The following is an 11,943-nucleotide window of genomic DNA, read 5'->3' on the forward strand; positions in this document are numbered from 1 at the left end:
ATTCTTGACGACTCAATGCTCGGTGTTAACATCACCGCTGTGACAAAACCCGCGTCGTGTTGGCCCGAAGCCGAAACCGGAGCAACCCCCCAAAGTGCAGCTCATAGCGGGCGGCAATAAGGACGCCTCCTTGGCTCAGAGGAAAAGCCAGCCCCTTTCACTTACACAACCACGACTCCAAGTTGCCCAAACACTCACCGCGCCTTGAACCTCTTCCAGTATCGCAGTCCTGCAGGAATCTCAAGATCAGCACTCCCCCTCCTCAAAACCAACTCCAACAAACCCGCCATCTCAAAAATCTCGCTCAAAACTTCAACCCTCGGCATTGACGTCCCTCGATGGAGCCACAACCCCACCCAATGACACGATGCCCAGTAAAGTTATCTGATCCGTCCCTCGTCCAGGGACCCCCTGTTGACCAAATCCACTCCACACGCTCTCCCGAACCCCTGTCAAGATATTGAATCGGGGGTTTCAGCAACGGCTTTTTTTCTGATGTTTTTTTTCCCCTCACCCCACCTCCCTTCACACCCTTTCTTGATCACCACCACCTACCACCACCACCTACCACATGTTCTGGGAGCACAGGACTTCTGCCACCACCACCACTACTCTACTCACCCATCCAATGAGCAATAGCAAGCCATACCTTCCCCCACCCACTGCATTGGTTAATGGTTCGGGGCCACATCCGAATGAGGGAATCCCCTTCATGAGAAACGCTCGGCCGACTGTCTTCCGCAGCGTGACATCACATACTACATACACACACACCATCACCTTGAACCCCTTTTTGCCTGTTTTTGTTTGTTATAGGTTAATACCGTACGTACGTACATACATACCTGTATCCTTCTTGTACGGCATCGCACATCTTCGCCTGCAGCAAGGCAACAATGAGATGGGATAGGATGGGATATCCCTCTCGCCACATGCCCGGCCACGCCATCTTCACAGATCCGTACCCACTTGTTCGCAGAGAGCAAAAGACCATGAACCTGGTCACACACATGGCCAAGTCTCGCTTGCGGAGACAGAAGGGAGCTAGAGGCCGGCGAGGAAGCCATCTCGGTGCATCGGTCGAGTCGATATCGCGCCTTCGTTCCCGTCTTGCATCCAGGAAAGTAGTTGCTAGTCCCGACCACCGGCGTGTCATCTTGCCGTATTCAAGGGCTCGAGAATCACGAGCCAATGTCCAACAAACCTGAACCTAGCCCCAGACCCTTCAAGAGCGGGGTTTTTTTTTTCTTGTCGTAAGGTCTAGTAGTGAAGACCCGGGAATGGGGTATCATTCCGGCTAGCATCCAGCACCCATACATATCCAAACATGGATGGGTTGGATTCGCTAGTCTAGCAGATGCAGGTTCACCAAAGTGAAAAGTTGCCGGTCGTACCTGGTCTTTCCCTCTCCTGCTTTCTTTCCTTTTTCCTCTCCTCTGTATCAAGAACTGCAAGAAGAGTGTCACCCCGATTATTGTACCTCTCTTGTCAGCATTCTCCCTCGAACAAAGAGTAGCAGAAAGGGATATCCCGCTGCCCACCCCCATGCGTTGATCCTGTCCTGTAACGTCACCACGCTACCACGACACGGCGAAGAACCTCTCGACACGAGATAGAAAGCGGGAATTACCCGACAGTCGTATCCCTTCCCGTAGCCAGCTCGGGAAAGCATACCAGACAATATGCATCTCGCCCAGCACGCACCCGGCATTCTGGGTGGCCTCCGCCGCGATGCCATGCAGCTCGACACCCAGACCATTCCTGTAGACTCTGTTACCAGGACGCTACCAGTACCCGAATCAGAGTCTGCCCTCGACGCCCTTCTTCTCGCCTGGGGTGCTCTCCTCCAAAGACAACGAGGCGACGACGACAGAGTAGAACAGTTTTCCTGGGGCCACAAGTCGCAAAGCTCACCATCAGAGATCTCCACCCGCTTTTCCCTCAAAGCCCTCGGTCTCGAATTGACCAGGTCACGATCAGAGTCTGTATCAACATTCCTCCAGGCCGTCAAGACTTCAACCGAGAACATCGCCCGCCCAGGGCTCCTCTACCTCTTCTTCAATGACGAGAAAGAGACCTCCTTTCCCCAAAAAGAGACGGCTGGACCATCTGTATGTACTCCACCGTTTGCCCCTCCCCCCCCTTTCCCCCCGCCCCTGAAGCACGACTGACTGACAATCCCCAGCAATTCGACTTCCAACTCCGTGTATCCAAACATGCTTCTGCCCTCACCCTTGAGGGCGTTTACCCTACCACCGAAAAGCCCGACTCCCTCAACTCCCGGCAGGCCGGAGACAGACTCGAAACCCTAATTCAACTTGTCAATATCATCACCACTCAGCCCGAAGCCCCCATCTCGGTCCTCCTCGAGCCCCTCGGCCGTGACCTCGACCAAATATGGGCCTGGAACGCCGAAATGCCCCCTCTGATCGACCGGACGATGCAAGACATAATCTCTGAGCAGGCCGCCGCTCGCCCGGACAAGATTGCGCTTTCCTCTTGGGATGGCCAATGGACCTACGCCGAGCTCGAGCTCATGTCTACCCGCCTGGCGCATCACCTCGTTTCTCAGGGCATCACAGTTGGTGTTAATGTACCGCTATGCTTCGAAAAGTGCCGGTGGACCATCGTCGCTTTGTTGGCCATCATGAAGGCTGGTGGCGCATTTGCCTTGACGGACCCAACATCTCAGCCAGAGGGCAGACTGCGCGCCATGGTGGAGCAAACCGGCGGCAAGCTGGTCGTTGCCTCCGCCGCTCAGACTGAGCTGGCGAAGCGTCTTGTTCCTGAAGATGGCAGCCAGGTGGTAACGGTGAACGAGGAGCTGTTCCAGTCTTTCTCCACCATCGAGGGCGAGCTCCCCCCATTGCCCACTATCCCGACTGTCACCTCTCCTCTCTACATCCAGTTCACCTCTGGCAGCACAGGCAAGCCCAAGGGTGTCGTTGTTTCTCACGCCAACTTCACCAGCGGTGCCATTCCCCGTGCTGAGGCGGTGGGGTACAAGTCTTCTACCAAGTGCTTCGAGTTTGCCAGTTATGCCTTCGATGTCAGCATCGATTGCATGCTCTGCACTCTGTCAGTCGGTGGTACCATCTGCATCCCCTCTGATGCCGACCGCATGAATGACCTTGGCGGTGCCATCAGGGCCAGTGGCGCCAACATGGCGCATATGACACCCAGTGTTGCGCGTGTGCTCGATCCCGCCGTGATTGCTGAGCTTGACGTCTTGGGATTGGGCGGTGAAGCCATCTCGGCTTCTGATGCGGCTGCGTGGAGCAAGGGCAAGACCAGCGTCATTATCGCGTATGGCCCCTCCGAATGCACTGTCGGCTGCACTGTCAACAACACCTTTGCCAAGAACAAGGACGAGCGCAAGGTGTTTACGACCGGAAACATTGGCCGTGGTGTCGGCGGTGTAGGCTGGATTGTCGACCCCGAGGACCACGACCGTCTGGTTCCTGTCGGATCAGTCGGCGAGCTGCTGGTGGAAGGCCCCGTCGTTGGTCTTGGTTACTTGGGTGAGGCCGAGAAGACGGCTGAGGTGTTTATTGAGGACCCTATATGGTTGGTTGCCGGACACAAAGAGATCCCTGGCAGAACCGGCCGGCTCTACAAGACTGGTGATCTTGTTCGGTACGATGCTGATGGGTCTGGTGACTTTGTCTTCATCGGCCGCAAGGATGCTCAAGTCAAGCTCCGTGGACAGCGTGTTGAGTTGGTCGAGATTGAGCACCATCTCCGGCACCACCTCCCAAGCCGTGTCAAGATCGCTGCTGAGGTCATCAAGCCTGCGGGTGCCGAGCCTACTTTGGTGGCCTTTTTGGCCGAGCCTCGCAGCAAGAGCGGCACAACCGAGGAATGTGACGAAGCGGAGGCCACCTTCTCTGATGAACTGACCAAGGCCCTGACAGGTATCGAGGAAGCGCTTGGTGTCGACCTTCCCCGATACATGGTCCCCGCGGCATTCATCCCTCTCCGCGACATGCCAGTGCTGCCTTCTGCCAAGATCGATCGCAAGAAGCTTCGTGCGCTTGGAGGCGCCATGACGCGCGAGCAGATCACTGGCAGCGCCCGCAAGAACAAGAGCAGCGAAGGTGGTGCCCCTTCGACCGAGATGGAGCGGATGCTGGCTGCTGTGTGGAAGTCGTTGCTTGGGGACCATACCGACATCACTGTTAGCGATAGCTTCTTTGCTCTCGGCGGAGACTCTCTCAGGGCCATGAGACTCGTTCCCGCTGCTCGCGCTGAAGGCATTGTTCTGTCGGTTGCCGATGTCTTCCGGTACCCTGTCCTCCGGGATATGGCTGTGGTTGCTAAGAAGGCAGAGGCTGGAAGCGGTGGTGCTGCTGCTGACGTCCCACCCTTCTCCCTGATCGACAAGGCCTGGTCTGCTGAGGCGGCAAAGACCGAGGTCAGCCAGCTTTGCGAGGTTGACAAGGCCGATATCGAGGATGTCTATCCCTGCACACCGCTCCAAGAGGCCTTGATGGCGCTCTCTGCCAAGGTCAAGGAGGCCTATGTAGCCCAGCGTGTGCTCAAGATGAACAATGCCAAAGACGCCAAGAAGTTGCAGAATGCCTTCGAGGCCATCGCCGCCGACTCCGCCATCCTCCGCACTCGTATCGTTCAGGTGTCCGACTACGGTCTCATGCAAGTCTTGATCAGGGAGCCTATCCAGTGGCGCACTGCGTCATCGTTGGCCAGGTATCTCGAGGACGACCGGGATGAGGAGATGGGTCTCGGCAAGAAGCTTGTTCGCTACGCCATGATCCGCGAGGGCGACGTCTATCACTTTGTACTGACCATGCACCATGCTCTCTACGACGGATGGTCAATGCCCCTGGTAGTTGACCGTGTCAACCAGGCCTACCAGGGTGTTGCTCCGAGAAAGCCAGCGGCCCAGTTCAAGCACTTCATCGACTACCTCAACAACAGGCTTGATCGTGCAGGATGCGACACTTACTGGCGTGAGCAGCTCGACGGTGCGACGGGTGTTCAGTTCCCCCGTCTTCCCTTTGAGGGCTACCAGACCCAGGCCGACTCCCTCCTCGAAGTCGATATCAAGCTTGATGGCCGGAAGCTCCCATCGGTGCCCGGTGCCACCATCACTCTTGCCAGCGTGGTTCGCGCAGCGTGGGCCCTGGTGGCCTCCCAGTACTGCAGCGGCAATAACGACATTGTTTTCGGCGAGACACTGACTGGTCGCAATGCCCCCATCGTAGGCGTCGAAGAGATCGAGGGTCCCATGATCACCACCGTTCCTGTGCGGGTCACCATCAACCGCGAGTCGTCCGTCGAGCACTATCTTCAGACCATTGCCGAGCAGATTGTCGGTCAGATCCCATACGAACATGCCGGTCTTCAGCACATCCGCAAGTTGAGCGACGACGCCCTTCAGGCTTGCGAGCTGCGTACTGGTTTCGTGCTGCATCCCGCAGCTGGCGAGGTCGAGGCTGACGACAAGACACCGGCCAACGGGTTGGTGCCGGCGGGCGATGGCGAGGCGGCCCAGGAAGCGCTCAAGTTCAACACGTATGCCCTCATGTTGGTGTGCTCCCTTTCTTCCGATGGCTTCTTCGTGATGGCCAGTTTCGACTCCAAGACGGTCAGCAAGGACACGATGGAGCGAGTGTTGGAGCAGCTCCGGACAGTGGTGCACCAGCTCTGCGAGGGCAATGCGAAGGAGGTCAAGGTCGGTGACTTGCAGTGTCTGACGGATGCTGACAGCAAAGAAGTTGAGGATATGAGCAAGAAGTTCAAGTTGGAGGGTGCTGACTTGGATGCGCTTGGGTTGGATCGGGCTGACATTGCCGGTGCCTGGATTGCCGATGCAGCTGACCACACGCGCCCCTCCCCGCGTGGCGCTGTGGGTGAGCTGTTAGTGGAGACCACCAAGACCCTCAGCGCCCCTGCAGTCGCTGTGCAGACACCACCGCCGCTGTGGCTGAAGAGCACCACTGTCAACGGCGGCCAGATCTACAGAACCGGACGACTTGCCAGCTTCGAGTTCAGTGTCGACACTCCTGTTCTTCGCGTGCTCCCCAAGTCGGCCCAGATCAAGCCCGATTTCACTGTCCCCAAGAAGAAGGCTGCTTCGTCTGGCCCTGCCATCTCTGCTTCCTCTGCCAAGCAAAAGCTGCTCCGGGGCATCTGGAGTCGTCTTCTCAAGGTCGATGAGGACAAGATCTTCCTTGGTGACAGCTTCTTCAACCGTGGTGGTGACTCGATTGCCGCCATGAAGCTCGTCTCCGAGGCCCGTCAGCAGGGAATGCAGCTCAGCGTCGCACAGGTCTTTGCCAACCGGACTCTGTATGACATGGCCAATGTCATGCAGCCATCGCCCACTGTCATCACTAACGTTCAAAGGGGCCAGGGCAGCAGCTCTCCCGCGAGCCCATCCAGTCCCTCCAAGGCCGACTACCAGCCCTTCTCTCTCCTCTTGACCTCCTTCATGCGTCGTATGCAGAGATCGCTGGCCGACAAGTCATGGAAGATCCTTGATGTGCTCCCCACCAGACCTCTCCAGGAGATTGCCGTCAGGGGTACCGTTGAGCTTCCTCGCTTCTCCATCCGCTATGAGCTCATGCACTTTGAGGGTATGGTCAACAAGAAGCAGCTCTTCCGTGCCTGCCAAGAGCTTGTCGCCATCAACGAAGTCCTTCGCACCGTCTATGTCCGCCTTGATGATGTCTGCTACAGCGTGGTGATCGAGAACCCCTTCATCGTCGACATTGTCGAATATGAGATTGACGGTGACGATGTCGAGGAGTTTGCCGGCAAGGTCAGCAGACTGGATGCCCAAACCAAGATGCCTTATGGTTCTTCCTTCGTCAAGTGGTTCTTTGTCACCAACGGCACCAAGAGCACCCTTGTCTTCCGTCTGTCCCACGCCCAGTACGATGAGATTTGCCTTCCCATCTTCCTCAATCAGCTCCAGCAGCTGTACCAGGACCCCAAGTCGGTCTCTCCATCGTACCCCTTCTCCACCTTTGTCGATCACACCATCCAAGAGGGCATTCCCGCTGCCATCCCCTACTGGCGCGACCTCCTTGCCGGTTCCGAGGGTGTTTCTCTCTTGAGACCCGACACCCCCATCACCGACCGCCGCCACTTTGCCATCCACAAGCCCGTCAACATCGCCGCCCGCAGCCGCGACGTGACCGTAGCTACCCTTCCCTCCGCAGCCTGGGCTTTGACCTTTGCCCGTCTGCTCAAGGTCAAGGACGTGGTATTCGGCGAAGTCGCCTCCGGCCGCAGCGTCGACATACCCGGCATCCCCGACGCCAACGCCATCGCCGGCCCCTGCTGGCAGTACGTCCCCACCCGCGTCAAGTTCGACGGCGACGTCCCCATCCGCACCGGCTACGACCTGCTCGAGGCCCTCCAGACCCAGCACATGATGACTTCTTCGCACGACTGCATGGGTCTGGAGGAGATTGTCCGGAATTGCACAGACTGGGATCCTGAGGAGGTGACCTGGTTCGATACGGTCGTTCACCAGGATGTGGCCCACGTCGAGACCTTGTCATTCTTGGACCGCAAGGCTAAGTTTGAGACTCTGTATGCGTACGAGGAGCCGTTGAGGGAGTGGAAGATTCAGGCTTTCCATGATGGGGATACCTTGACCATTGAGGTTATCACTTTTGAGTCGTGGAAGGAGGAGGCGGTGAAGTTGTTGGATGACGTTTGTGCTTCGTTGGAGCAGTTGGTGAACAGGCCTGGGGAGGAGTTGAACATTGCATAGGCGTTTTTTTCTTTTCTTTTTCTTTGGCCATGTTTGGTTACAGGGATTTCTAGCTGTTGGCGGTATAGTCAGTCAGTTTGTGTATATTGTTCTTTTTTTGTACATTATTTCTGCATGGTTGTGATGGGCTGGTATATATCTTGTAAAGGATTTTTTGGAATATGAAATAGTATTTGTCAAAACTCTACCTCTAGTCTTTGCATTCTCCTCATTTCCCTTGCTTGAATCACTAATGTTGTCTTTTAGGCTGTGTACACCTACCTTAAGCACGTAGCCCGCTGTGGGCGATAACTGAACTGCAGGAGTAAAATGTATGATTACTGTTAGCTTACACCTTTTGAATATTAAGGGGCCTTCTGACCATCCCTCTAGGCCTACTAACTATCCTATAAAACCTATGAACTATCACTTCAAGGGCCTTTAACTATCTCTTGAGGGCTTTGAACTATCTCTTAAGGTCTATTAACCATCCTTCCGGACCTATTTACTATCTTTCAAGGCCTAGAAACTATCTTTTGAAGCCTGTAAAGACCTCGTTAAAAGGGTTCAACTTTATTCGAGAAGCATGGTTCTACATACCATCATGTACCACCTAACCAGCTTTGCAGTCACCCCACGAAGATTTGGCTCTATTCTGGGTGGTTTTGCAACGCCATATCCGGCGTGGTACTTACCACAGTTGTTTCTTCAAGGAGCTTGGGTGAGACAGTCTCAAAGATGTTTGCGGTGTTTGAAATTTCGTCGTGTCGAGCACGTAGCCCAGGGCGAGCTCTTCCCGGTTAGCATGCTTACTCGAACTCGGCTCTCCCCCAAGTACAACTATGTGCTTCCCGATGACAACCATGGAGTGCCCGCCAAAGATGACCAGGAACGACCCAACGAGGGTTAAGCTATGTCCATAGCGCCCAGGCGGCGGGGAAACATCACAAACGCGCTGGAGACGGGAGCTACGCACCAGTGGCATGTTTCTGTTTCCCTTGGTTAGTAGCGCTGACATGAATGAGTACACACACAGGGATGAGAGTCGCTCGCCTCGGTTCATCATGTGCAGGTTGTTCAGAGTGTCCGTTTCTTCGATCTTGGCACTACCTCCCCACAGACACAGAGCATTGCCGGCGAGAACACAGCAGTGCTCTACACGGGCACTGGGTTTGCGGGCCGACGCAGCGATGGGGATGCAGCGAAGCTCTGAAGACGCTTGGAGTTCGATGTACCACAGGTCAGCGAGAACCCGGCGTTCATCTAGCATCAAACCACCCATGAGGTATGCGTGGCCTACAGACCCAGTTAAGTCCGACTAGTGAAATGCAAACCGCTGAGAGGAGAGCCCCAAGAGCCTATGCCCGGGGCTGGTGAGCTTGGCAGGGCCTAAACCAGCGCCACCTTTCCACGTGCCAGGCAGTTTTATCACACAGATTAAGACTTTCTTTTCCAGAAAACCCGTTTCTCGTCACGCGTAGCTTTTGAGTCTATCACACATTGATGGCGTGGAAGCCAGAAAATTGTCCCAAAGTCTGATCATGTCTTCGACGAGTACAAAGCGTGCTGTCAATCTTCTTCCATTCCTTTGCTCACCAGTCCACCATCATCTACATCTAAGAATAAGCTTATATTTCCTGCACCCCATCCTACCAACCGACTAAAACTATAACGCTATTATTAAGAAACCCTGACCGGCCAAATCCGATTTGGAGGGCCTCAGGTCGTTTAAGTGGCGGATGCTTTATTCTATCGAAGCATTCGGTCTTTTCACAGATCCAGAGAGGTGACCTAGTTACAGGTGCTGACCTTTCTGTCCTGTCCTAGACCTCCTCCCGACCCTTCCACAACGCCTTGCGAGCCAGGAAAAGACATGTCAGATATTATCGCCCGAATCATCGTGCGTGACGAGCAGGTTGATCCGAGACTATCAATACGTACCTACCAGTTTGAGACACCGAAATGGTCGCTATGGCAAAGGCTTCGCGGGACCGCCATGTGTGAATGCAGGAGCTTCTGGTATTTGGAATGTCCTGCCAAGACTGGACAACCTGCGGATATCGCTACAAGAGTTGGTAGGAATGGAGGGACGATACATTAGACCGTTTCTGCCTCGTATGCTTCACGCAAAGTACGAGGCTGATTGGGCCCACAAAGAGTACGAAGGTGATTGGGATCACGAAGAGTGGAGTGGTGATTGTGATCAGGAAGGTGATTCTGATTGGTCATTGTAATTGGGGACTGAGGGGGTGGTTTGCATATAGAAGCAATTTACAGACTTGTGTTGATCTTAACGCAACCTCCTGATTGCCCTAGAGATTCAAAGATCGACCTGGTATTATTTTCGACTATCATGAGGTTCTCTTTGGAGAAGCGTAATTCTAACTTTGAGGATATGCGGGGTCCGAAGCTCAACTTCAGCCTTTTTTGTTAGACTTTTTTCGCGTCTGCAAAGTGGACACAGGGAGCCTGAGGCTCGTGACCCTACTGTACAGAAGCCTATCATCATGGAAATGACTTTGATACTTTGGGTGGTGTTAAGGGTTAGCCATGTGGGTTAAATGGTGGTTTTGGGTTTGACACAGATGGATGTGTGAAACCTAATACTGCGCTGAACTCTACCTTAACCGTTTGTTAAATTATTACCTTCACCGTTCATTTCTATTTCCTGATTCGTTTCTCCCTTGTCTGTCAACCATCATCATCATCCTACCATTCGTCAGCGACAGCCAGTAGCCACTCCCTCGCGTGCAGACGATATATCTGAAGTCAGCGTTCTGACCAGTCACCGCTCACTAACGCTAGTCGGTCGTCTACAAAATGACTATCTTGGACAAGTTCTCGCATCGGGTACAGACATCGTCGTTGAATATCCTCCAAAGACTTCCTAGGCCCTGCAATGTCTTCTCGGAGCACCTGGTACAGGAGGCACAGCCAGAAGCGGTTGCTCAAATACCAGAGGGCGAAGAGAAGGAATGCCTTGGACACGAGCTGGAGGATAATGAAGAGGAATGGGTACGCAGGTGCCAGGTAAGACTCCATGTAACGCCATGCATTAATTGTGGTATCATTATCGGAATCTAACAGGCCTACCTACAGGCAATTCACCGGGATGGCGGAGCGTGTAATATAGAGGCAGTTACCTGCAACTTCCACTGTCAGCACCACGAAGAACTCAGACAAGCACTTCAGCGACAGATCAACCAAGGCAAGGAGAGGGTCGAAGGGTGCTATCAGAGACTGCCCTTTGAAGAGTTGGAGAGCGAGCACTTCCCGGGTGGAAGCGGAGAAGCCTTGGAGACTCTCAACTTCCACAACTCCGTCATCGCCCGCCGCTACCTGGTCACGATGATATTTTACCCCAACCCTTATCCTATGTGGTGTGAACCCGAAGATGGCCACTTTCAATACATCCGCTCTCTGCAATGGCGTCGGGACGCACTGGTTGATTTCGTGCGGGAGCGGAGGGAGAAAGAGGGCTTCGACCTTTCTGCCTACAAGTCGGTGGAAAGATGGGTTGCTGATTTGGCTGAAGAGCATCATCTCTTTGACCAGCCTGAGCGGTAAGTGGATGACTGCACCCAAGTTCTCGTGCCCGTCCAATGTCAAACCAATCTAACGACTGTGGTTTTCTAGGGACTTGCCAAGAGAAGGAATGGAATATGGCTGCGATCTGAAGGGTGTTCTCGCCAAGATTGTGGAAAGGACCCACGAGCATGATCCTCGCCAGAAGAAACCACAAAAGCCGAAACCATACGTGCGGACAGAAGAGGAGTGGAATGAGTGGATTGAAAAGACAAATAGGGAATATTGTCTTGATATTAGCCGTGACGAGGAGGAGGCTGCTAGACAACTTGAATGGGCCGAAGAATCAGTCGATTTTGTGCTAGATGAAACTCCCTGGTAGAGGCCCGATGACTTTTGGAGTGCTGAACACACACCTTGGATAACATGTTGAATGCATTCTTTGCGTTTACTCTTTCTGGCATATTATACATTACAACCTCACTTTGCTGTTTTGCTACGATTGAGCTCTGGCTTAGGGGCTTTGGCCCCCTTTTTTTTTTCTTTCCCTGACAGGGTGTTTTTGGAGGATTCAAAGTTGTTCAAGGTTTGACAGCATTTTTTAACGTTTTTGTTTCAAATTATTGGGTGAAGATTTTCTCGAGTTACCAATAAACATCCTGAAAATCTTGATGTGCCTCACAAGTCGTCCG

At 54.0% G+C, this 11,943-nt stretch overlaps 2 protein-coding genes across 2 annotated transcripts; both read left to right on the forward strand.

Moving 5' to 3' along the window:
* Positions 1-221: 221 nt before the first annotated feature.
* On the forward strand, positions 222-7,940 carry QC763_311200 (NRPS protein). Its single transcript, XM_062911576.1, has 2 exons — positions 222-2,111; positions 2,186-7,940. Exons 1-2 carry the CDS (start codon positions 1,683-1,685, stop codon positions 7,745-7,747), a joined length of 5,991 nt encoding a protein of 1,996 aa, XP_062767578.1. The 5' UTR covers positions 222-1,682; the 3' UTR covers positions 7,748-7,940.
* Positions 7,941-10,546: 2,606 nt separating this feature from the next.
* QC763_311197 (uncharacterized protein) lies at positions 10,547-11,913 on the forward strand (the record flags this gene model as incomplete). The annotated part of the gene is made up of 3 exons (XM_062911575.1): positions 10,547-10,741; positions 10,826-11,289; positions 11,363-11,913. The coding sequence occupies 3 exons, from the start codon at positions 10,547-10,549 to the stop codon at positions 11,631-11,633; spliced, it is 930 nt and encodes a 309-aa protein (XP_062767579.1). The 3' UTR covers positions 11,634-11,913.
* Between the last annotated feature and the right edge of the window lie 30 nt (positions 11,914-11,943).

This window comes from Podospora pseudopauciseta, chromosome 3 (genome assembly GCF_035222475.1).
Source record: "Podospora pseudopauciseta strain CBS 411.78 chromosome 3, whole genome shotgun sequence".
Taxonomy (NCBI): domain Eukaryota; kingdom Fungi; phylum Ascomycota; class Sordariomycetes; order Sordariales; family Podosporaceae; genus Podospora; species Podospora pseudopauciseta.